The sequence below is a fragment of the Microcebus murinus genome, chromosome 9, assembly GCF_040939455.1.
Source record: "Microcebus murinus isolate Inina chromosome 9, M.murinus_Inina_mat1.0, whole genome shotgun sequence".
In the NCBI taxonomy this organism is placed as follows: domain Eukaryota; kingdom Metazoa; phylum Chordata; class Mammalia; order Primates; family Cheirogaleidae; genus Microcebus; species Microcebus murinus.
This window is the reverse complement of record NC_134112.1, coordinates 9,187,631-9,214,052: the sequence shown is the minus strand read 5'-3', so window position 1 is coordinate 9,214,052 and position 26,422 is coordinate 9,187,631. Positions and strand designations below refer to the sequence as shown.

Sequence of the window (26,422 nt, the reverse complement as noted above, 5' to 3'; positions counted from 1 at the left end):
CCTTACTCGGATGAGGAAGCCCAGCCTCAGAGAGGCAGCGCTGTCCCCAGGGTGAGAGCCAGGCCATAGAGGACGCAGGGCTCAGTGTCCTCTCTCAAGTTATACAACAAGCAGAACCTTGTCTTCATTAAGGTGCCAACTCTGCCCCCACTTGGTGCCTCCCAGAACCACACTTACAGTCTGCGCAACAGGACCGCCTCTAACTCTCTCCTCACACCCCACCCAAGAAGGCCGAGATCCATGCCCAGCCGAGGAGGGCATGGTGTGGACAGTTATATCAGGCCAGGGCAGGAGGGGCTCGAGCTCCCTCGCTGTTCTGTCCTGACGCCAAGCACTCAGTCTTCTTCGATGGTGAGCTCGTGCTGGACGGCTTCCTCTATGTTCTGGAGCAGGCGGATCTCCCACTGTCTCACTCGCTCCATCTGTCCAAAGGAAAGGCATTACCCTGTAGTCACCATCTTTACCGGAGACAAACTCTCCTACTGCAAAATGTGCTTAGGAAAAGAGGTGCCACCCAGGCCTGCAGACCCTCACCCTATGCCTGCAGACCGGCCCGGCCAGCCCTATACGATTCCTCTTCCATGTGCTTCAGACACGTCCTGTGCCTGGCACTGTGACTCCAAAATGGAATCCAGCGACCACCCAGAGTCCCCGGCCTCAGTGCGCAGACAGATGAGTGTATGAGTGGATGGGTTAAGGCCTGGATGAGGTATGTGTCTGACAAAGGAGGGGCAGGGACAAGGACAAGCAGTGCCAGGGAGGGGCCCGCATGGAGCAAACCTCTTGGATGGAATGTGTGCAAGGCCATCCAGGTGGGGTTTTGTGCTGCGCTCTCTAGCGGCCCCTCTTCTCAGAGGCTGCCCAGGGCAGCGGCAGCAGGGAGAGAATAAGGGTCTTCTGACCCCAAGGCAGCGTGGGGAAGATGGGCACAGGTCAATTTCTGATGCTGAACACCAGCGCAGGAAGGAGGCTCAGGAGAAACCAGAGCCCAGGGATTGGCGGCAGCTTAGCCAGGGAGCGTGGCTGGGGTCTACCTGCCAACAGTGCCAGACGCACAGGTAGCATCCCCCCAATGCCCTGGAAGTGTGAAAACAGGAGCAAACCCACAGGAATGAGAATGAAGAATGGGAGAAGGCTCGAGGGGCCAGCTGAGAGCCAGGAGAGCTGAGCTGCAGCTGGCCGGGAGCCACCAGGAGGCACAGTGACTCTTCCTGGCGTAGAGCTGAGCAGCGGGGAGCTCCAGGCTCTGCTGTCGGCTGGGTTAAGAGGGCCAAGCTGGGGTCTGCAGGATCCAGTGACCACCTGGTAGGAGAGGCGAGTTCCCAGCGTCCCTCCCTGCCTGGCGAGGCAGCTGCCCTCCTGGTGGCTGGCATGCATGTCCATGTCCATCTGCAGAGGTTGGCCTCCAGGGAGGCTGGCCCAGGGCCTCGGCTCTCAGACGGCCATGCAGGGGGAGGTGCGCCCCATCCTGACTCTCAGGCATTGACAGTTTGTCACAGCAAGTGAGGAAGATGCATTCATCTCTGATACCGTAGCGGGGCCCAGTGAGGATTAGGCTCAGCTGAGGGCAGGTGGGCTGCTCCATGGAGGGATTCTGTGACAATCTCTACCCATGGTGAGACCTGCAGGGCTGGTCTCATCCTCAGCTTCCAGAATATTCCAACCATTTCTGCCTCCTCTGGAGCAAATGGGAAAACTAACCCATGAGGACACTGACCAGCAAGAGGCAGTAGGTGTCCTGCAATGAAGCAGCAGCTGACACTCAGCACAGCCCTCGGCGGCAGACAGGTCCCACTCAGAACTTTCCTCCACCTGCCACCCAGCCCCACGATGCCTCGCGCTAACTTGGAGGGGCGGCCAGGCACGGCCATGGGACACGGCAGGGCATGGGAGGGAGTGCTGGAAAGATCCACTCCACAATCAAACCCTCAGAAAGGCGAGTGAGGACCGGCAGCAAGCCAGGGCAAACAGCCACAGGAACAACTCTCCTGGAAGGTAGAATAAAAGGAGAGAAGAAATAGAAGAAAACTATCAGAGAATCAATCCTGATGCGCAAAATCCAGTTGATGAGGATTGCCAAGAGCCAAGAACGTGGAGCCGGAGGGTACAAAGGGAAAAGTGCCAGTGGGTCTCCCAGAGGCAGACGGGCCACGGAAGACCCATGGCGGACAAACTAAACTGTCCACCCAAGACGCGGTCACTGTAAAACTCAGCACCAGTGGGACCCCACCGCTCCCCGACGGGAGGCTCTCTGCCTGCTCGTCCAGCGTGAGGGAAAAGGCAGAAATCTCTATAACAGTGCCCTTCCCAGGAAGCTGGAGAACAGGGCGAGAGTATGACCCAGAAAAGGTGGGGAGGAAGCAGAGGCTCCCCCAGGAAGGGGCGGGAGGTCCCGACTGCCCGCTGCACCCTGTGGGGGAGCCCGGCAACCCTGTCCTCATCTGGTCCTGACAGCTTGGCAAGGACAGCCACGACTCCAGTCAGCAGGGCAGGAGACCAGCCTAGAGAGGCAGTGTGTGTCTCCCACAGCCAGTGCCCTGCCGGTGCCCTGGCCCTGCAGAGGGCCTCGACACCTGGCTGTGAAGGGGGGACATCTCTGTCCCGAGGCCCATGCTGGGGAAGGAGCGGGGCCACCTCGGCCAGGTGCTCAGAGCGCAGGACCGCTCGGGAGTAGGAGCAGCCGAGAGACTTGGCAGAGGAGGAAGATTTTCACTAGATGATGAGGTTGTGTCCTACTATTTCTGTAACAGGTGACAAATCAGACCGTTCGTGCCACCCCAACACCTCTGCTGACCCCTCAAGGCTGAAGAGAGTTGGCACCCGAACGCCTGTGAGACGAAGGCCAAGGAGCACAGAGCCCATGGCAGGGAAGCTCGTCCCCAGGGTGGCAACACAGCCACAGGCACCCCTCGGAGCAGACAGCCGGCCTGGGACAGGGCCACGGCGGGCGTCACAAAGGCTGGACAACCTCAGTCTGGCCTGTGTGACCTCACGTGCGAGGTGGGGTGTGCTGGCCCTGGGCGCCCAGGGCTGTGGAGCAGAGTGGGGAAGGTGGCATGAGCGTGCCACTGCTCGCCCTCCTGATCATCAACAGGGACCCAGAGCCCCCAGGGGACCGGGACAGGGAACACGCCTACCACAGCCGCATGCTTCTTTCCGTCTCGTCTCTTCCTCCTGGCCGTGTTTGGAATCCCAGGCAATCCCGAGGGTGAGTGTTGCCGGCTCTCTGTGGGGAGGGACTGTCCTTTTTGTTGCTGCCGCTCCTCCTGGGCTAACGAGGTCGACACTGGTGGTTCATCCCCAGGAGCTGGGAGGTCCGAGTCAGGCCCCGACTGCCCGCCAGACCCCTTAGAGGCCCAGATGGTTGACAGCCTCCTCTTTCTGAAGGTAGCCAGAGGAGTGACCGCCGCCAGGTGGGACACCAGGTCCTGAGAGAAGTATGCAGGCACTGGGGACCCACTGAGGCGGGAGGCACCTCCTGATGGCCGTGGGCTCCGGCCAGGGGCCGTCTCCTCAGGGGTGCTGTGCTTTAGGTACTCTCTCAAGGGGGTCCTCCTGGTCAGCAGAGGGGGGCTCTCATCCTCAGAGGAGCTCGAGCCCGCAGCCTGTAAACAAACACAGAGGTCTGGCTCCAGGAAGGCCACACGAGCCTCGAGTCAGGTGCTCTGCCCCCAACACTCCCAGGCACATTGTCACATAACCACAGCTGCCCAAGGAGGAGGCTGGAGCTGTCACCAGAGAGGGGAGCGTGCAGCACTGAGCCTGGTGACTGCAGGCTCCGAGATGGGAGCCCAGTGCAGGGCTATGCCGCAGCCTCTGTGCCTGTCTTTTCACGTGAGCACCAGCCGGTGACATGTCTTTCACGGGTGGGATTGAAGCACAGATGATGTTCAGGGACAAACTCCCCCATCCTCCCCAAGGAAAAGGAAACTGCAAAGACTTTGTCAGTAAAATAATCTTAACATGTAAACTCACAACACAAAAGGCAAAACTGTTGAACATTGTAGTTTTCTGTGCGTGAATAGGTGGAGAAGGCTGGCAGTAGGGGTGGGGGGTTCTATTTAGAAAACAAGTTAATACCCCAATCCTGAGCCCCATGACAGACTGCTACGATGTCATCTTGGCCAATTTCTCCTTCCAAGATAAAAGCCTTGATTAAGGCGATCATACTCCTGTCCTTACACCCTTTGTTTAGATACCAACGAACTATACTTGGCAAACAAGTTTGTGTTGGCCATAAGGTGTGCGTCTCCACAGTGTCCCCTGAAACCAGCCCATGTCAAAACGACCTGACAGCAGGTTGAGAACCCACTTGTGTTTTGTGACGACCTCTCAGTGTCTCAGACGCACATTCATGCTGCCAACTGCTGCAGTGCATCCAGGCGACTCACTACCAGTTGAGGCAACTTTCAAGGTAATGCCAGAGTTTTCATTTTATGTTCAGTCCCATTCTAATAGAAAATTTTCCTGCATTTATCATTTGGTAGTAGGAATAAGAGTTTCCAGTTATAATGTCTGCTGCAGGAAATGACATCCCAAAACTGTTAAGGAAGCCGTTGCCACTCAGGGTGTAGGAAAAACTGGAGCTTTTCTAAAAGAGAATAAAATGTTAAAATGGAATGATTTTGATATTCCTTGATGCCTACCAATCCTGTGTGATTAACAATTGCATGTGATTAACATTGCTGGACAGAACCAGCAATCAACAAGAACCCAGAACTCACACAGCTGAATCTCAGGGATGCACATAAGCATCCTTAAAACAGGTCCCCTCCGCCCAAGGTTAAAGTCTGGAGACTGTATCTTAGAGTTCATCTGCTCACGACTGGCTGTTGCTTAGGGTGATAACTATGCCAACAGTAAGTACAAGGACACTACTAAATTCTTGTATATATTTGTACACGGAGAGGATTATCTGGTAATTATTTTGGGGGGAAGCACAGCTAGAAAGCATTTTAAGGATATTCAAGTAATAAAGTATTAAATTTCTCTTAGAACAAAGAAATATGTGAGTATCTTGCTTTAAACATGAGGCCAATGAATAATATTAATCTAAAGCAGTGGGGAAAGCTATTAGTTATTATTTGCTGTCTAACAAACTATATCAAAACTTCATGGCTTAAAACAAATGTCTGTAATCTTTTTTTATGGGTCAGGAATTTGGGAGCAGCTTTTCTGGGCAGTTCTGACTTGGGGGTCTCCCGTGAGGCTGTGATTGAGGTGTGGGTTTCAGTCATCTGAAGGCTTGCCTGTGGATGCAGGGACGACGCCCAAGGTGACTCACTACTCCGCACCCTGTGATTCACTTCTGGCTGTTGGCAGGAAGCCTCAGTTCCTCCCTGCCTGGCCTCTCCATGGGCTGGTTGAGTGTCCCCCAGAGAGACTGGCCCGAGAGGACCCAGCATGGAAGACAAAATGTATTTAATGACCTGGCTCTGGAAGTCACAATCCTTCATTTCTGCAAAACCTATTGGTTGCACCAGTCAGCCTTCCTCAGTGTAGGAGGGGAACCCCAAAAGGAATGACTATCAGCAGGTGAGGGTCACCAAGGACCATCTAGGGGCCTGTAGTGACAACTATGCTTTAAGGAGAAGCCAGGGTCCCCGTCCTGTGGTTGCCCCTCCCCATGTGAGGCCGGAGGGACTCTGCTCACATCTTCAGGGCACAGATGGCTGGATGTAGAATAGAAAGAGTCCTACACCATCCCAGAAGATAAGTCCTGAAGTTTTCAAAGCCAGAGCTCTGTCATGATTTCTGTGTCAACTCCAGGAGGGACCCTCCCCCATCCCCCACTCTCAGCTTTCCATGATCCAGGCTGCAGGGGAAGGGGCTGGGCACTCCAGGATGGCTCTTATCTTCTAACTGAATTCTCCTTGTTAACATCAAACAATATAGAAATAAAGTCATACTAAATAGTCCAGTCTCACCTTTTTCTAGTCCTACATCCTATAGGTAACTAGCTTAGCAATTGGTTACCTATCCTCTGGCACTTTTCCTTATGAGCAAATATGGCATCTACATCCCACACAGAGAAAACTGGGGTTCATGTTTTCATAAATGGAATAATACATGTACATCAGTTCTGTGTCACTGACTTTTGAACAAAACATGTACAATCAATATTTTAATGTTGTATAATGAGATAGTGTAAGAACAGAGTTATGTGTTTAATTTTCCACCAAGGCCTTAGAATGAGGCCAGGGTAAAAAAGGTTTAAAAAATGTGGTCTCATGAGGATTCTTTCTGGAAGCATTTATTCAGGATTTGAATGTTCCAGCACACTCCACTGTTCTCACCGATGTCTTATAGCACCGTATGACGTAAGTATGTTGGTTGTCAAGGCACTGAGGGGAAATTCAAAACCAGATGACTGGCCTGAAACAAGGAGGCAGTGTCAGTGAGATGTGGTCCGGAGTTGCTGAAATCAAGGCTCATGTCTTCCCGCTGGACCAACTATCTGCAGAGATCTGGCTTCACAGGCCAAGATCGCTCAGGTTTGGCCAGAGAGCGAGGAGGAGGGAGCACCTCCTCCCTTCAGGATGATGATGATCATCATGATTGATCATGACCATTTGACAGCACTTCTGCTGTGTGGCTCTCGGGGTGTTATTGTTTTGTACATTGTTTTCTTTAGCCAAACCCTTAGAAATGGATTCATGTCAATTTGCAACAACCTAAAGGACAGAATTTACTTCAGAGCATGAAACAGCACCAGAAACTGCCGAACTGTTTTCCAACATGCCTGTGCCATCCTTCAGCCCCACCAGCGATGCGGGGGCCGGTCCAGCTGCTCCACATTCTCACCAGCATTTGGCACTGTCAGGTTTTTTTTTTTTAAGTATTCTAATAGGCAAGTAGTGTTATCTTATTTGCATAGTGGCTTGAATTTGCATATCTGTAATGAGTAATGAAGTTGAACATCTTTTCATGTACTTATTTAGCATCTACATGTCTCCTTTGGTAGCCAGCTACCAAAGGAGTTTCTTTAGTTAGGCTAAAGAAACTAAAAGCCAAACACATCTGTTGCATCACTGAAGCCAACAGAACAAACTCACCTACTGAAAGACTCAGGTTGGATGTGAAGGCAAAATCCAACAGTGCCTTCTCCTTGCACACAATAAGATGCATCTAAGACAAAGTGCTTTAGAAAGTTTCAAAGTTGAATTATGGCCAAAGATAATACCAGGGAAATACAAATAAGAAAAATTTAGACATCAGTATTGGAAAAGGTTGAATTCATCCAAAAGACATTAAGCAAGACCAAAGCCAGAAGTATAGTGTAAAATAACTAAAATGCATAGCTGTTAAGATTATCATTGCACCAGATAAGATACCATTGGCGTTCATAGAGTGAAATTCTATTTAAAAATAGGGAAAAACAGAAACAAAGGAGGAACTGAGACTAATTCACCTTTTTTAAGCCCATGCTAGATCAAGGGGAAAAAGAAATCCCAAAGATCCAAATCCCATGGAAGATTACCTTGTTACTTGGAAGATAACTAGCACTTGTAAAGGAAACTTTAAATTCTACTTTAAATAGAGATCAAGAGCTTAGAGCAAAGTAAGAAATGGGGGTAAGGAAAAAGACTGGGACTTTTATCACAATGAAATCTTATGTGATACATTTTTTAATTTATAAGCACCACTTTTAACTATTTATAAGTGCAAACTAATAATAATTATATGTTGATAATTTGACATGTTTTCTGGTAAAATAATATTGTAATACATTGCAAGCTTACAGATAAAACAACTTAGTATTGTTTTATAAATATGTACTTAGAACAGATGATCCAGACATGTGTGTGGGAATATTATGTGGCAAAAGACATGTGTGTGGGAATATTATGTGGCAAAAGATGCATCTCATGATTAGGGAAGAGAGTGTTTTATTTTTCTCTTTCATCACATGTTCTTCTGGTTGATTGGCCAATTGGAAAAAACTAAAAATACTAAAGCCAAGTCTCTATACCTCATGCCTTGTACTAAAATAAATTATAAGAGATCCAAGATTAAACTCTTTAAAAGTCCACAAATTAGTAGGAAAAAACACAGAAAAAACTTTAAAAAATCTGAAGCAAAGTTGGGTTCTGGTATCACATTGTTCACCAAGATAAATTCCAAATGGATTAAAGACTTAAACATAAAAAGCAAAGCCATAATAGCATTGGAAAGAAATATGGGTGGATTATTCTATAAACTTGTTATAAGTAAGGTTTTCTGAAACTCACATCACAGAAACCATAAAAGAAAAAAAATTAGACTAAATTTAAATTTTTAAAACCTTTTCCCATAAAAAGATGATACACGAATGAAAAAAGACAAACCACAATTTCTATAAAAGATAAATAAGGGGATAATGTTCTTATTATTTAGGAAAACCCCCAACAAACTAATGGCTAAATCCAAAGTTCTTTAACAGTTCATAGAAACTGGCCCTTCAGTATACACATGCTCAACCTCATTTAGTAACAAAAATGCAGATTATGAAGCTAAAGTACCATCAGGTTTTATCAATTAATTTGTACAAAAGCACTCTACCCCCCAAATAGTGATCTTTCCTTACCAGAATCGCACCCTCTATAAAAAAGCACTTGCATTCTTTGTATAGATGTATAGGATTCTATTAAATGTATAATTTGTTTAATTGGTCCACACTGATAATCATTTGGGCTGTTTTTCAAACTTCTGCTACAAAGTGCCATGAACAACCTTGTACACATGTCACCCTGCGAGTGTATCCTTCTACAGAGTAACTCTCTGGAAGGGGAGTCGCTGGTCCAACGGGGCACACACACGCATTTGGGTGCTAACAAATTGCCCTCCGCAGAGGATGTTCCAGTTTCCTCACTGCCTTATCTAAAGTTTTCATACTTCTGGATTTTTGACTCATGTTCAGAAGAATCGCACCCTCTTCCCCCCACCCACCGAGCTTCCCTAAGGGCTGTGGCTACGGAGGTTCTTATCAAGATTTCAGAAGCCTCACTGGACAGGCCAGGGGAGGAAGAGGATGGCCCTGAATGCCCCGTGTCTCAGGACAAGACATTTGGCCCTGCTTGATGTCGCTGAGATTGGGCACGGGCTCTGGAGGGGTCTGAAGAGCCTGGGGCACCATGCCTGGGGACTTTGAGCCCAGGCTGGGGAGACATGGGGCTCGGGGGTGGCCAGGAAGTGGAGAAAGGAAGCTCTTGGCAGGGTGGCTCCTGCACCCAACAATGGAGGTGTCAAGTGGGAGCTCCGGGCAGGACAATGAGGCCTCAGGGTGCAACCAGGGCCTAGCAGCAGCAGCTCACCCCTGCTCAGGCCACCTTGAGGGTTCTTCCTCTCTACCGCCTGCCTGCCCCTCTTGTTCTTTCCTGCTTGATTCCCCTGGGCTCCATCCCACTCCTCGGCTGTACCCTCCCCGCATACCTGCGCCCCCAGCTCCATCCTGCTTCCGGCCTGAGACTGGCCTCCTCCGCCGGGCAGTTGCAGAGCCCACCTTGCGGGCCTCAGCACCTAGAAATACCTGTGGCCGCCACGTGGGCCCGGGCAGGTGTGCAGGAGCCCACCTGTGCCCAAGTCCGCTTGATGACCACGTGGCTGTGCGGGGCGGGTTCCCCTCGCCCTCCGGGCCTCCACCTGGCTGGTTTCTCTCGACGCACCTGAGCCTGCGGGAGGCAAGGCTGGCTAGGCACTTGTGGGCTCTGCGAGAATGAGCCACCTGTGGTGTGCCCAAAAGGAATGAAGATTATCTCCCCAAGGCAGTCCGCAGCGCCCGAGGCAGTTGAGACCAAACACATTTTCGTGTCCCGGGAAGCTGAGAGAGGGCCCAGAGCTGTTGAACTCTGGAGTCTGTTCTGTTCCTGAAGACTCTCGACGGGTGCTTCATTCAGTAGCTCTCAAACCTGAGCTTCTCAGAACCGCTTGGAGGGCTTGTCAGAGCCCAGAGCGCTGCGCAGACCGTCCTGATGAGGCGGGTCTGGGTGAGGAGCAGGACTGGTGCTCCTGACCACGCCGGTGCGCCACTGGGCCGGGTGGCAACCCCGGCATTAACGAAGCGCAGAGCCAGGGAACATAATCTGTGCTGACCTATGCTCATGCTGCTCTCCTAGCTCAGGGTAATCTCCAACCGCGTCTTAAGCTTTTTTGCAGATGGAATACAAAGAAAGCAATAAGGAGGCTAGAACAATCAGAAAAATCTGCGGCAGTATCACACGTATCCTCACCTTCCTGACAAGCTGCAAGCAAAGTGTTTAGCATGCCCATTTTAATGGGGGAAACACTGAGCCCAGAGAGGTGTGGCAAATTGCTCCAGTTCACTTAATGGTATTTAGCAGAACTGAAACAAGAACCCAGGACTAGCTAACTCCAAAATAAGTGCTCTTTACCCTTGCTACCCTTTTTATTATTTTTCTGAACTTTGCCACTAAGTTTCGAGGTGATTTTGGAGAATGAATTTTGTCACTGGCTCTCTCCTTTCTCTGTAAAATGAGGCGGTATGTGTGGGCTTTTCCAGCCCGGAAAGGTCTGCGCACACTGGCCCCTAATGAGGGGAGTGCGGCTGCAGGGGGCGTGCAGACCCCTGGCCGCCCTGGCGCTCACCTACACCCTCTTAACTGGCTGCGTGAGCACACAGGCGGTGGCAAAAGAGGTTGAGTTCCCTGAATACTGGGGTCTTCCTGAGAGCACTGAAGCAGGGTTGGCAGAGAGCAGGCAACCTCCAAGGGGCTCATTTTGGCCTGTCCCGGTTGGCACAGAGCAGCACAAGGTTGGGTGATCCACGCAGGTTTAAGTGGAGAAGGGGGCTGGGAAGCAGGCGTCTTCTACCCTGTGCCCGGGCTCTCGGAGCACAGCCTTTCTGGAGTGTGAGGCAGTGTTAACATGCACTGAGCTTAAAGTATGGATGACCTTGAGCCAGCAATCCCACCCGCACAAACATGCCGGGACAATCAGACTCGAGTCCTTAACTTATTTTCTATAACTGATATCCATGGAGTGTTATCTTTAAGAGCCCAAATAGATGCAGTGTGCACAGCCAGGAAAAGGACACTGATGAAATCAATTAGGATAAACCTAAGGAAAGGAATACTTTGCAGCCAATAATGTGTGTAAACACATGTATGTGCATGTTCGCATATATATATGTAGGCACACATGCATAAATACACTATGGACAAGATGTTTATAATACATTAAATGAGAAAAGGCTATAGAATAGACAGTATAGTGTGATCCCATTTTAAAAATTACACATGCACACACGTACACAAATATCCAAAAAGAGATACATGGAAACGGGAACGTTGATGACATCTAGATGGCAGGATGATGGGTAAATTTTAACATCATTTAATTGTTTCACATTTTCCTATAAAGAACATGAGATGAGTAAGTAATAAATTTTGAAAGTAAAGCTCCCTTAGCACATTCCATTCATTTTCCAGAGGAGGAAACTGGGGCAGCCGAAGGGCATGGCTTGTCCCAGGTCCTGGGATAAGTCAGGTGGCAGTTGCTGATCCCTGGTTCCGGGTTCCTGCTCAGGTCTCTCTTTCCCAAGCCTTGTCGCCTGGGGTGTGACTGAAAACAGAGTGTGATTCGTTCTTAGACTGCAGTCCTCTTGACTAACTTTTGACAGCACGAGCCTTAGCCCTGGCCATAAGGCCTAAACAGTCCAAGGCAAGGATGAGACAGACATACATGACAAGTGTTTGTCAGAAGTACCACTTGGCCCCAGAACAGTAGCTGGCAGAGATGACCATGCTCTGGTCTCCCGAACCTGGGACTCTGCTCTGTCACATGGGAAAAGGGACTTTGCAGATGGAATTAAGGGTCAGACTTTAAAATTGGGGGAATGTGGAGGGAGTCGGAGGACAGCAGAGTTTGCTGTGGCTGGAGGGGACCAGAGGGCAGGAGAGGGAAACAGGCTTGGAGAGCCACCTGTTGGGGCTGCTGTGCAGTCTCCTAGGGGACAAAAAAACCACAGTGAGTTTCCCCGAAGGCCCTCCTGAGCACAGGGCCAAGTCCAGGGAAGTAAATGGTAACTCCAATAGCTACCATGACCTTCCCTGTTTCCCAAGTGAGGAACCCCAACCTCTCATGGTTTATTTTCTACCACAAAGACTGGTACAGAAAAATCTAATGTGGCAGGTACTATTCCATTAGTCAATGAGGAAACTGAGGCACAGAGATGTCAGATAAAGTGTTTAAACACATGTATGTGCATATTCTCATATATGTATATATGTAGGCACACATTCATAAATACACTATGGACACGATGTTTGTAAAACATCAAATCAGAAAAGGCTATAGAATAGACAGTACAGTGTGATCCCATTTTAAAAATTACACATGCACACACGCATACAAATATCCAAAAAGAGATACATGGAAATGGGAACGTTGATGACATCTAGATGCCCAAGGTCACACTGCTGCTAAGGACCCAGCCTGGACCCCAATATCCAGCACGATGTTTCTCAATACACAAGGGTGCCTGACCTCCCGATACCCAGGGTTCTCCGTCTCCTGACCCCTAGGGTTCCCCCAACCTGATGGTTACCCAGAATTCCACTGACCTCTTAAACCTCTGGGTTCCCCAGACCTCCAGACTCACAGAATAGCCCTGACCTTTAGGTCCCTGAGATCCTCCAACCTCCTGGCACTTAGGCACACTGTTTTGGGTGCAGCGTAAGGCTCTTTTGTTTGTGTTTGTGAATAACATAATTGGGAAACCGAAGCGTGTTTCCCTGAGTCATGTTAGCCTGGCACGGGGCTCCACTGGTCAGGTGCCCTCAGACTATCACTGGGCAGCAGCCCAGGGAGAACGTGGGGGGTGGGGCAGTGCCGCCCACATGGTGTGCAGGGGCCCTGTGGGGGCTCCAGGCCCGGCCTGCGGCTGGGGTTGCCACAAATGTACCCCCAGCCTCCTGGGTCCCAGCCTAGAGCCTGGTACGTTCCCCTCAGCGGACCCTAGAGAAACTCCGTAGCACAAACCCTCCCTGTACAGGACACACAGACTCTGAATTCATGTGGGATCCAAGTCCAAGCTGCCTGCCTGTGCGTGTCTGCCAGTCAGCCACGTCAAAACCACACTGCAGTTACAAACGGTGCTCAGGGCAGTGGCAGCAGGCCTGGGCTCAGAGCCGGGCTCTTGTGGTTTTCCTGGCATGGGCCTTGGAGGAGACACACAGCCCTGGACAGCAAGAGCCCCTCACAAGGTCTTGTGATAACGTGCAGAAAATCCTCCTCCAGATAGTGCGTGGTGAACTTGACAATGGACAGTACCTTCTGTCCCTGCAGCTTCAACTCACACTGTCACAATCATGACTCCCCACCCCGTCCCCTCTGTGCCCCCATGTCCATCAGACGCTCAAATGTTTTCCAACTCCATCACAACAAATGACATGTTTTCTACACAACCAATGCACTCCACTTTGCTTTTGACGACAGGATATAAATAAATGGCCAGTGGTTGGTACTCTTTGTAAAGAGGGGAGAAAAAGCCCTATAAACTTCACTAATAATCAAGTCAGTGCAAAATACCCTAACACACTGTTGCTTTAAAATGACTGCATTTGCAAACACAAAAATGACAACATACAGTACTGGTGACGTTTGGGTGACACTTGTACTCTCATACATTGTTGTGGGCAACGTAAATTGGTATGGGAAGGAGTTTATCCTGTGAATCTAGAGCCTCAAAAAGTCTCAACCTGAGTCCTTGAAATTTGATCCTGAGAAAATATCACAAAGGGAGACAAAATGAAATTGACTGCAGCAATATTTGTAACAGAGGAAAGTTGAAACCAAGCCACAACCCACGTACCCCAGGAGTAACATACTATGCTCCCAATAAACACCGGGTTTGCACACTGTGACGCTGGCCCCCAATGTGACGCGCACACCCCGTGGAGTTGAAGGCACCTCGTGTGATACGCACACTGTGACTCTGGGAGGGGACTCCCACTCTTCTTGTCTCAGGGTCGTTGCTGCCTGGCCACGCCAGCCTGCAGAGCTAGTCTGGGCACCTCCAGCCATGCTGTCCTTTCCAGCCCTTGCTCTAAGTCAGCACGTGGGTAGGGAGCGCAGCAAGGGCCCGGGCCTGCGGAGAGTAAACTGGCAGCCCCCTCCCTGGGTGAGAGAGATCTTGCTGGTCCTCTGCCGCAGCCTAGGCGGGGGCAGTGGCAGCCCTGGCGTTTGCGTTGGACTGATGGCCTCACGGGCACATCGAGGCCTCTTGCTGAGAGTGACCCCCGGTGCAAGCGTGAGAGCTGGCAAGGCTGGAGTGCATGGGGTGAGTCCACAGGGCCAACCTGGTACAGTAGTTCTCACCTCACCAAAGTCAAGGGCGCTTCCCACCACCTAGTGCATTCAGGCTTAATCAAACAACACGGTGCCGATGCAGTACAGCCCTCCCGGCTTTCCCTAAGCCTGAGCGGGGCGCAGGTAGGCACTGTTTTCTATCGGGTTGCCTCGGGTTATGTCAGGGCAGTGAAGACTCCGCGGGGATGAGCTGCACGTCCTCCTGGGGAGAGCAGCCGGGAGCTCCAGTCTCCGGGTGGCTCCGCCACCACCCGGGCCCTCCCGCCACCCAGCTGCAGCAACACTAGCTCTGCTCTTCATTTCTGCCCTCAATGTACCTGCTACCCCCGGCCCCGAACGCTCCATGCCTCACATCTTATGGGGGCGCCCTGTGCGAAGTATGGGCCCAGGCAGGCTTTGTGAACTCCTGGCCTCAGACTTGAGCCTGGAGCAGACTCCCCAGGGGGCTTGAAAGTCACAGGGTGCCGGGTGCACTCCTAGGTGCCAGAGTCTGGGGTTGGGACAGGGCCTGAGGACCGGCATTTCCATCCAGTTCCCAGCTGACTTGGCACCATCTACACTACCACGCTGTACACAGATGTGAGCAGTCAGGAGGGGTCTGTGGCCCAAGCAGCTCTCAGTGAAAGGACAATGGAAAATGGTTGAGCACCTTCCCTGTGTCTGACACTGAATACCTGCCCCTCTTCATCCAACCCCAAATGCACCCCGGAAGGGGAATGCATCGAGGTGGCCTGGCTTTAATGGCCAATGCTGAGATTAAAACCCCGGTCTTCTAATAGGGCCCCTTGGTCTCCGGCCCGGGCATGATTGCGCTCCTGCTGTGTTTAGAATCTGGGCTTTGTTGACGTGACAAGAGCTGGGTGACTTTTCCACTTTGATTATCGGGAAGTGTAGGCGGGAGCTATTTTTTCCAGCCTTGTCTTCAGTTTGCCGAGCGGCGCCCTTCATCCGCTCAGGACATAAGGGCAGCAGGCCGGGCCTTTGCACGGATTTGCATCATCCCCTGTTGATCATGGAACACAGGCAGAACATCTTTTTGTTTTTTCCCCCCGGTTAAAAACAACTTCCCTTCTGAAGCCTCCCTGGGTTGCAGCGTGTCTTCTCTTTGAAACTCCGACTTTGCCCTTGACTCTTGCATTGTTTTTTCAGCGCAGGGATTGCCCAATTTTTTAGCTGCTGGTGGGCAGGTAGCACCTGCCTGAATTGGAAACGGTGGGTGACGGAAGGTTTCGTGGGGTTGCATCATTCCAGGGCCCCCACCCCCCCGGCAGCAGCAGAAGCCTACCGTGTGGCTCAGGATGACAACAGCTCCTGTTTGTTCAAGCGCTCTCCTGTGCCAGGCTCCATCGTCCCCATCTTACAGGTGAGGAAACCAAGGCCCAGAAGCGTTATGCATCCTGCTAGGGCGTGGAAATCCAAGGCGCAAACACAGGGAGTCTCGCTTCAGAGCCACCGTGCTCCTGCTGTGTCCCAGCTCCACGACCTCCCTGTCAGGGGCTAGAACAAACTCTCGGAGTTGAGTTCCTCCAGTGCAACAGTCAACATTTTTCATCGCAGTGCCCGCACCGAGAGGCAGCTGTGTTATGAAGTGCCATCAAATCACTGGCAGAGCCTGGGTGCGCCCTGTTCATAGGCGCCCCCTGGAGTTACACACTGGGATCGTCATGGCTGTGTGCCCCTCGCCCTTTTGGAACCCCTGACAGTGGTCTCTCCTGTGCAGCACAGAGCATTTACAATGGGGTAGTGGTGACTGTCTCCTGGTCCCCAGCTTAAGGCTCTTTTTGCCCAGTTGACTTAATACAAATTCCACATCTGGCACTGAAAGCTTCCCATGTCCCCAAAACTACTGTCAACCCTGCCCCCAAAATACACCAACATGGCCCCTGCACACACAGACACTTTTGGCCCTACCCTACACCAGATGCCTGCGTGGTCTGGAAGGAAGGGTACAGGCTAGGATTCAGGTACAGTGAGGGCTTCACCCCCAGGTGAGGGTAAGACCTACAGGTGTGCCTGTTTCGGCACCAGGCGCCTACAGTGCGGTAAAGGTTACGAGACCCTGGCTACCCTCCTCCCTTCCTGCCCACTTCCACTCTCCTGCCCTGGGTCCTGGAGCCCTGGCTCTGGGATTCATTCACTCATCAGATGGGGCCGTGTGTGTTGGTGCACTGTGCACGCAGCCTGGTGGGACACCACACACACACACACACACACACACACACACACACACAGAGGCAGATTCCACTTAGCTTGGCTCTTCAGCATGACTATAACCTAGTATGTCACCATGCTCTGGGAATGCACAGGGCCACCAGAGTCTACCTGGGATCAGGTAGAGGAGAGGCCACCTCCGGTGATCCCAAGGGGTGGAGACAGGGTTGAAAGGAGGGAGGAACAGCACCATAAGGTAGAGCCCAGGCCCAGAATGGCCCAGAATCTGTGGTGGTCAAAGGCCCCTTAGAGGCACTGTTGCTTCCCAAAGACCACATGGAAACACAGGAGGGTGCAGGTAACTCCAGCGAGTCTGTGGGTCCTTGGGCCGATGCGTGGGCCTCCTCTAAGCCCCTCTGGCCTTCCTCACCTGTCCTGCTGCAGCCGTGTAGCGCTACACCACGGGGCCAGCCCATCCGAAGCCCCCCTCCACAGCCCCTGCCGGAGCCCTTTTCTTTCCTTCATGCGTCTGTCATAAGCAGCAGTGATTTATTAACATATTTGCCTATTGTTCCCCTCCATCTTTGAGGGTGCGGCTCTCCTCTTCCATGGCTGATTCCCGCTTCCCTCTGGGGTCTGGCTGGCTGGGAAGGGATGCGGGGATGAGGCCCCCAGCCCTGCTCCCTCCCCCCTGTAAGATGTCTGCCTTCTCAGCCTGCTCACGCCCGTGGGGCAGCCTGCTCGCTGCCTTGCCAAGGGTCCAGACCCCTTCCCAGAGCGCCCAGGCCGCTTCGTGCCTGCAACCTGCCGCTCGCAGCGGGTTAGTGCAGCCCCCGGCAGGAAGAACTGCCGACTGTCCCCTGGCACACCACACTCTTCCTGGCTCTCTGCCCTCCCCCGCTGCTATCTCTGTCCACTCACACTGCACCCCCACCCCTTCCTGCTTGGGGGAGTCCTGCTTACACTCCAAGACCTGCCCCGGCCGGCAGCTTCTCTGAGAAGTGCCCAGACGTGGCTAGACAGACGCTCTCGTCCCCTACACTTATCCTGAGGGGGCGGCCTCGCCAGCCCATCCTCCTGCACAATCGGGGGCAGAGGGGGTCAGTGTAGCTCCCTCTGCTCCATGTGGTCACTGTTGGGAGGACAGAAGGACAGAAGCACGGGGATGCGCGCTGCGAAGCAGGAGGGAGGAGCAATTCATCCAGAGGGGCGGCCCCACGAGGGTGGCACACATGGTGGAACGGAGTCCTGGGAGAAAGAGCTCCTGGGACGAGCAGAAGAGGCCGTGGACTTGATAGATGAGGATAACAGGGCGATGGAAGTCCGGGCACCAGCACCAGCAAGACCGACGTCTTGGGGGTGTGGAAGGGGAGCTGTTGTTTTTCTTTCTGTGTTGGGGAAGGAGGACATTAACGCTGGAAGATGAGCAGGAGTCAGGAGTCACAGGGCCAGGATTAGGGCCGGGCGAGCTCAGGGGCTGAGATGCAGAGTCCAGAAGCCTCTCTGAGGGCTCACTCTGCACTTCCTGGCCCTGGGAGAGGCACCTCCTTTCACGTTTGCCCCTGGGTGCCCCCGCCAGCGCCTCCCCCCAGAACCAGCCAGCCCTGGGAGTCGGGCACTGGGAGCACAGAAGCCGGGCCAGGCTGTGACTTGGGGCAGGGGCAGTGGGGCCTGGGGATTCCTGGAAGCACCCAGAAATGGCCACGTGCACAAGCAGCCACTTGGGCTGTGACTCAGACCTGAAGGTGCAGGGCCGCCCACCCCCACACGGGACAGGCGGGGCTGGAGGAAGGGGCCTGGCTCCATCGGTGTTGACACAGGGTCAGGGTAGGAGACTCTGTCTCTGTTTGGAGGCTGTTTGGTTTGCTGTTGCTATGAGGCAAGCAATGGAAACATTTGGGAAATCGATCCCTGAGGGAAAGAATTTCCACTACGTGCAGAACAAGTGAGACTTCAGGGAAGGAAGGCAGGACAGGTGCTGGACAAGTGCACAAGTGGGTGAACTGCCCAGGGTCAGGCACGCTGCCTGGCACACAGCAGGTGGGCCCCACACATTCACCTCTTTCATGTGTTTCGTTAAGAGAACGTTTCAAGTGTGGACACACTGCAAATCAAGGAAGTCAGAGAGGAAATTCAGAACATACATTCTCCTTATGGAAATGAAATTGTTTAGGGACCTATGCCAAGAATAATGTTAAAAAATTCAGAATCATTGGTTGGCTCCTTAATCGGACACTAAACTTTGCTGTGTAAAATATAATGACAAACACAATCATAACTTTCAACTACAATTACTTTCATGGACCTTATTTTGATTGTCTCAGAGGAGATGCTGGGGCCATTACTATTTAGAGACTTTACGGGTAGACCGAAACCAGCCAGGAAAGTGGCAAGAAAACGAAGTAGTAATTTTAATTTGGCTATTTTTTAGATAGTGTAGCACATACTGTCAGTGCATGCTACTAATCCAGAGGGTTAAAGCAGCTGCCCCTCAGTTGCATAATTTCACCAGCACCTACAAGCAGACATTGCTATCAGTTTCCTATGCATTCCTCTCAAGACATTCAGTAAATTTAGAATCAGTTTATATATGTTCATATTACTTCTATTGTATACTAACAACAGCATATACTTTATCTTCTCATTTGTACTTACCATGGAGACTTCACTTAAGTTGAACAACTTTACTTACCTTGGAAATATTTTCCTATCAGAAAATCAGAGCTGCCCTTTCTTGTTAATAGCAGCCTGTTTTCCAATGAAAGGATGGCCCAGGATTTATGTGTCTGGCATCTAGCAATGGACATTTAGGCTGCTTGCAATATGGCTTCAGAATAGAGATGGCACATGTTTCTTTCACACAAGTGTAAAATCATCTTTCACATCCATCTCATTATCTGCAGGACAAACAGCCAAGGGTGGCATTGCTAGCACAAACCCTCCTGCCCCACCTTCAGAATCCCAGGGCTGTCATTATTTTCACCTGCCCTTACACCTGCCCTGAGGGAGCACAAGTGGTCATTTCCTTGAATGTAAGCAGGACTGTCAGTTGGAGTTTACGCAACACCTGTGTTGTTCAAAGCACTTTAGCCAAATTACAGAGAAAGGCATTTGCTTAGGGCTCGCTTCTGTGAACAGGACTGGGTGACAGGCGTCAGGAGTGTGGGCTCTTGTCCAGAATGTGCTATCACAGCCACTGTGACTTCGACCTGGCAATGTCCTTCCTTCTCCGGCTTCAGTATCCTCTGTAAAGTGAGGGGCTGGACAGGCCATCCCAAGTCCCCAGGTCTGAGAAACACTGCTCCTCAGGGACCTGCAGGGCAAACAGGCTGGGACGTGGGGATAGCTCTGAGCCGGTACTTGGACCAGGAAGCAAAGATGGCAGCAGGCTGGTGAGGAAATGAGGGACACAGGAGAGGCCAAGGGGCAGGCCTGGAGCATGGCACGGTCCCCAATCACAGCTGCAGGGGGTGCGAGGAGAGCCTGCAGCTCCTAAAGATGGGCCCATTTTTTATTTTCTTTCATTCATACTGACTTTCTTCCTGTGACTCAAGAGAATATCCAAAAAATAAGAATTTTGACTAAAGACAAAATCTTTGTATTTGACTGCTGATAAACATCTGGCCTAAGCCAGAAAGTCAGCAGCACCTTGGGGTCCCGGCTCTACTGCCGCAGCCTTGGCGCTATTACTTAAGGCCCTGCGCCTTTCTCCTCCTTGGAGATCCTTCGGTTGGAGCTGGAGCTAGATTGGGAAGCTTGGCAGAGAACTGGGATGAACTACTGATTTCCTTGTGGATTAGGGCCTTCTTCCTGCAGATGGAGAAGCAGTTCTGAGCTTTGTCAGGAGAACCCACTAGAGCTTGCAGAGATCTGCATTCTAACCTGGTCCCACCCTTCCTCACCCTGGGCCTTGATTTCCCCATTTGAGAGCCGGTGGCTTGGCAGGTGTTGCCCGTTGATCTCTCAGTTTCCTGGATTTGTTGAAAAGCACTGGCTGGCTAGGCCGGTGATGCCCCTTGAACCAAAACAAAGGCCATTCCCCACCTGGTTGTGCACTTGTTAGAAGTGGACTTTAGCTCTGGGCCCGAACACCGTAACAACAAAACAAACAGTCAAAGCTGAAGCGTTTACCCTCCTTCCACCTACGTTTTGCGCACGGCCTTGAGCGTAGGAGCAAAACAAACTTATTTTGAACACCAGCCTCCCAGCACGCCGAGCTGCCAATCATTAACCTCCTGGTCCAAGTGGCGCGGCCAGCGCCCTTCATAAGGGGCCCGCTGTGCCCAGAGAGCATCGGCCACTGCCTCCTACCCAGCGAGCGTCGGCCACTGCGCTACCGCCACCCGCCCAGCGAACATCGGCCACCGCTACTTGCCCAGAAAGTATCAGCCACTGTCTGCCACCACCTGCCCAGAGAGCATCAGCTCCTGCCTGCAGACCCCTCCCGGAGATGCTCGTGGTTCCCGCTGCCGGTGCCGGGCGGCTTCTGCTGCTGCTGGCTGTCCAGGTCGGTGTGGCGGCCGGCGCTCCCCAGCCGTGGCGCTGCGCGCCCTGCTCCGCTGAGAAGCTCGCCCTCTGCCCGCCAGTGCTCGCCTCGTGCCCGGAGCTTGCCCGCCCGGCCGGCTGCGGCTGCTGCCCAACGTGCGCCCTGCCGCTGGGCGCTGCGTGCGGCGTGGCCACTGCGCGCTGCGCCCGGGGACTCAGCTGCCGTGCGCTGCCCGGGGAACCGCGTCCCCTGCATGCCCTCACCCGCGGCCAGGGCGCTTGCATGCCGGAGCCGGACGCCTCCGCGCCCAGCACCGAGGCCACAGGTACCACTGTCTCCCACCCCCTGTTGCCCCGCCCTGGGACAGATGAGTGAGTCTGATGCTCAGCAGGGGTTTGTCCAAACTTGCAGCCAGAGCCTGCGGTGGGGAAAGGAGCTGAAGGCATTGCATGGTCTTGACAGGAAATACCCTAGGAGAGGAAGGGAGAAAGGTTCAAGGGCATATGCAGATTACAAGGGAGCTGGGGAGAGAGCTCCCTGCCTGCAGCCCAGGGATCTCTGGGGATCCCGACAATAGGCATGCAGAGATGTGGTGGGGCTGCCCCAGCTGTAGGGTGCCACCCTGTAGGTCCTGCCCTCCTCCCTGCCCCAAGGGCTGGAGTATCCAGAAAGGCCTAAGATGGGAATCGCTCCCGCTGGCCTCCCCAGGAGGTCTTTGGAACATCCTTTGTAATATACATCCTGTGGATACGGTATGTGCTTCCCAGATGTTTACAGAACATAATGTGAAAGTTTAGGCTAAAAACTTCACTTCCATTCATTGCCATAGAAAAACAATGTTTGATGTGTATGTTGCCCCTAAGAACTTGACAATCAGGTTCTTTCCTGAATTTAAGCAGTGATTTGTTTGTAGTGGGAAGCAGAGGAAATGCCTCTTTCTCTACTCCAGCCCCCTGTCTCCTCATCTGGGCTGGTTGCACGTCCTGTGTGATTCTTAGAGGACTCAGGGCTTCCACAGCCTGACAGGAATGTGTGTGGGAGCCAGTGACTCTGCCCTTCAGAGTAGATGAAATGGAGTTGTCTCAGTGATCTGCAGAGGAGATGGGTTTCCGCAGGGGGTCCCTTAGGGCCACTTCTGTATGATTCTGTCCGTGCACCTTTGGACTCTATCTGCAAGATGTGTGGGGACCCCCTTCTCCTCTTGGGGAGGGAGGGGATTGCAGAGAAGTCATTTAGTATGCAGGAAGGCAGGGCCCCCAGCAGAGGAGAGGCTAGGGCTGGGGGTCAGGAAAGCTGCTCTCGAGAGCCCCCACTACTGGATGAACTCTACCACTTGTTCCTGTGGGATTAGTAAAATTCCCATTTTAAAGATGGAGAAGCTGAAGTTCCCCAATAGTGAGGGTTAGGCATTGAACCTTAATCCTTGGCTATTTTAGGGTTTTCCCCAGCCTTGGCCAGTATGTACCTTACACCCCTCTCTTGCTACTGTAAAAGTGAAAACACACGGCACCCTGGCCAGACTCTGAAAATTACTCTTGTCCAGAAGAGAAGTGATATTGCTGTTGGGTCATCACTCTTCCCAGAAACCGTTAGAAGGTCTTTAAACAGAGAGTTAACAGAAATGGGGTTGATGACCGTGGCCATCCTTACGTCCCAGCTCGGTTTGAGGGAAGGAAGTGACTTCACGGGGGCCAAGTGCAGCTGCTTTGGGAGGGCTCATGGGTCTGTGGCATTTCCTTTCCAGAGGCAAAGAGCCCTGCAGCCCTAGAGAATGTGTCCACGGAGAGCACAGAGATGACAGAAGAGCAGCTCCTGGAGAATTTCCATCTGATGGCCCCTTCCAGCGAGGACCGGCCCATCCTCTGGAACGCCATCAGCACCTATGAGAGCATGAGGGCTCGCGACGTTGCCAACATCCAAAAATGGAAGGTGAGCCCCCGAGTGGGTGGTGGGAACTCTCCTGTTGGAGACTGTAACTTGAATTGGCCGTGACAAGTGGGCCTGGTCCACTCCTTCTTGGTCCTTGCACCCTGGAAAAACACACCATTTCCCCCCAAACCTAATAGTCATTTCTCAGCTTAGCTTTGTCAAGCTGTTAACACAAGGACTTTCAGGAGACGAGGCCCCGGATGCAAAGACGGTGCAACTCCTGCTGTGTACCCTTAGATAGGTTACTTCATGTCTCTAGCTCATCTCTAAAGTAAGGGTGTCAGAGCACTGAGTGACATTATCCCAAAGCTTAGCACAAGGTCCCAACTACTCCTCCCAGCCCCTGCTGTATCATTTGTCTCCTTTAAAAAAAAATTGTTATAAGCTATACATAACCTAAGATTTACTGGTTTAACCATTTTAAAGTACAGGTTTATGTGGCATTAAATACAGTGACAGTATTCTGCAAACATCACAAATATCCATCTCAGGAACGTTTTCCTCTTCCCAAACGGAAGCTCTGAACTCATTAAACATCGGCTCCCCATATCTTAATTAACAGTCTGTTTTCACTTCTACCACTTGATGGCGACAGAGAATCAAAGTTGGAGCAATTTGCGTTCTTTTGAGGGAAAAAAAATAAGGCTTTTTCTTTATTTATGCACACTCAGAAAATATGCACACCCAGAAAAGCGGAGGATGAAACCATTTTCTAGACACTTCAAAATTTCATCTGGAAATGATGACAAATGAAGTAAAGTTAATTCTTATTTCAAATTATCCAGATGAATGCCTTGATCCTCACTCAATTTTGGTTTATGTAAAATAACCTTGTAGATTGCAAAGGAAAGTTGTTCAAAATCTAGAAAGCTCTTCTGCTAAATTCTCCATTCAGAGACCTTTGACTACCCTCCTTTCAAACTGTAGGCTGGCTTCAAAAATATTTGGCAGGTGGCAGGAGGGGTTGGGAAGACTTTTGCTGTGTCAGCCAGGCTCTTGCTAGGGGATGTCTCTGTGTAGATGTGTGGAGAGTGTTGAGTGAGGGAGAGAATGGAGTTCCCATCCTCTATCTTAGCAACTCAAGACAGAGACTCACCACAGGTGGGAAAATGAGGCCCCGAGAGGGCAGATCACATGACCCCCGGACCCATGGCCAGGTCCTGGGGCCACTCTTCAATCAGTGGTAATGTAGGCCGATAATTCCCTTTCTCTTGTCATTTGTCCTAATGTCAAATCGTTCTCTTAGGAACCCTGCCAGAGAGAACTCTACAAAGTGCTGGAGAGGTTAGCCAAGGCACAACAGAAAGCAGAAGAAATCTACAAATTTTATCTGCCAAACTGCAATAAGAATGGCTTTTATCACAGCAGACAGGTAGGGGCCTCGCCAGCGTGCGTCCTCATGGGGGTAGGGACTGTTGCCCTCCATCCCTGCAAAGCCGTGGTCTTTCATGGCAAAGAATGTCCAGTCCCAAATGCACATCAAAACTGGTCATATTCAGGAAGATCCACCCTCTGGGAACCAGGAACAGATAGCCCAAGATAGCCTAGCGAACAGGGCAATATATCACAGCCAGAGCAGGAAAACCCACAGTGGGCTGGGAACCCTGGGGCTAAGCGCCAGCTGGTCACTGGGCAAGCCACAGAGGGGGAGGACTTTCACAGGCCTCCCAACACTTGGAATCTCCCTGTCCTCTCGTATAACAAGAGAGGAAGGGAACAAACTTAGGAAAGCAAGTATATGTTTAGATGTCACTTACTTTTTTGCCCCCCACAAAGAAAAAAGAACTCTACAATAAAACACAATAGCATTTTTGTGGCTTCCCAAATAATAAATGAGATGAAACAAACCAAAGCTTGATTTTAAGGAGCACTTTAGGACTCAGCGAAGTATGAGTTCTGTGGATTTCATTGGGGGAAACTGAGGATTAGGCCCTGCTTTATAACAGGCAAGGAATAGTGGGTCACACATGGGACATGTTCCCTCTGGGCCTGGGCTCCTCCCCGCTGGGGCCATGGGGCAGACAGCTGTGCACACGCCGTACCGTCTGGTATATAGGCGAAGTCATTATCACATGTGCCACTCGCCCACTGTCCCCATTCCACAAGGAGAACCAGGCGGGTGCAGGATTCGCCTGCATCATGGGTAGCTGCTGGCACGGCCCATCCCCTCGGCTTGACGTTGCAGCACTCGGCTGCCCTGAGACGAGAGCCAGCCCTAGCTCCGCTTTCCCCATCAGCTCCTCACCTGCTGCTCTTGACCTTGGTCCTGTCCTTGCAGTGCGAGACGTCCATGGACGGGGAGGCGGGGCTCTGCTGGTGCGTCTACCCTTGGAGCGGGAAGAAGATCCCAGGGTCTCTGGAGGTCAGAGGGGACCCCAACTGCCACCAATATTTTAATTTACAAAACTGAAAAGAGATGCAATAATGTTCCTTCACATGAAATATTTAAGTATATTCTGTATTTATACTCTAGAACACACACATTTTTATATATGTATATGTATATATAGAAACTACTTTTTATACTCTACATATTACTTGATATATAAAGCTGTTAGTTTATTTATTCACTGTAAGTTTATTTTTTTCTACACAGTAACTAGTACTATTAATTTGTATATCATGAAATACTTCTTACCACACTGTGTGTAAATGTGTGTATTTCAGCTCTCCCAAGCTCATGCTTCTGTTTGTAAAGAGCTTGGAAAAATACTGCTTAGAAAATGCAAGATCAAATATTAGGCAGTGATTTCTCAACCAATTTAAAGGAGAGCAGTTAACTCATATATTCCACGATCCACATATGATGTGAATTTGCAGGGAAAGTGAAAATGTTGATTATGTAACGGGAGCTACCTGTGGTGAGGTTGCTGCGGGCGAAAATGTGTGCTGGGTATATTATTAAATGTGTGCATAAAATAAACAGATTTGGAATAAATATTCCACCTGAAATACTGTTACTGCTGTGGACATTTATTGGAATACATCCTCTTGGTTTCTGAAATCCCTTCGTCCTTTACCCTCACCTTCCTCATGCAGTTTTGTGCCTCTGCGGCATCCAATGGTGTTTTAGGCCCGCAGAGCGCCTTGCCCAGGCTGCCCCCAGGGTCCCACTTCCAGCGGCATCGGGACCTCCCCCTCTGCCCGGGCCAGGCTGGGCATCCCCGTCCCGCCTCTCACTTAGTCCTCTTCCTCCCCAGGGTCCTTCGCCCCTTCCTCTCAGCTTGGTCTGCCCCTTCCTTCTGGCTCGTAAGTAGGCCCAGGGTTTCTTCCCTCTTAAACCTTAAACGCAAGACAGAAATGCTTCCTTGGTTTCCCTGCCTCACCTTTCCTCTCTCACTCTCCCTTCTTCTCAGCCTCCTCCCCTGAAGGGTTCTCAACGTCCTCTGTCACTTCTGTTTCTAAGACTGAGCCCTGATTGTAACTGCGTTCTCTGCTTCTTTACGTTCTCCTTCCTTAAAACTGTGACCCGCCTGGCTTGCCTGTCACTGGCCCTCCTGACTCTCGGCCACCTCTGAATGCTCCTTCTCTCCACCCCATGTCTCCCCC

General features: G+C 51.4%; 2 protein-coding genes across 2 annotated transcripts; one reads left to right on the top strand and one right to left on the bottom strand.

Moving 5' to 3' along the window:
• Nucleotides 1-335: 335 nt before the first annotated feature.
• On the bottom strand, nucleotides 336-10,921 carry CCDC201 (coiled-coil domain containing 201). Its single transcript, XM_076006210.1, has 6 exons — nucleotides 10,910-10,921; nucleotides 9,552-9,650; nucleotides 9,399-9,508; nucleotides 8,987-9,137; nucleotides 3,138-3,605; nucleotides 336-422 (listed from the first exon to the last, which is right to left on the bottom strand). The coding sequence occupies exons 1-6, from the start codon at nucleotides 10,919-10,921 to the stop codon at nucleotides 336-338; spliced, it is 927 nt and encodes a 308-aa protein (XP_075862325.1).
• A 9,878-nt stretch (nucleotides 10,922-20,799) lies between these two features.
• Nucleotides 20,800-25,825, top strand: IGFBP1 (insulin like growth factor binding protein 1). The gene is made up of 4 exons (XM_012763425.3): nucleotides 20,800-21,269; nucleotides 22,689-22,873; nucleotides 24,120-24,245; nucleotides 25,152-25,825. Exons 1-4 carry the CDS (start codon nucleotides 20,909-20,911, stop codon nucleotides 25,281-25,283), a joined length of 804 nt encoding a protein of 267 aa, XP_012618879.2. The 5' UTR covers nucleotides 20,800-20,908; the 3' UTR covers nucleotides 25,284-25,825.
• Nucleotides 25,826-26,422: the final 597 nt, after the last annotated feature.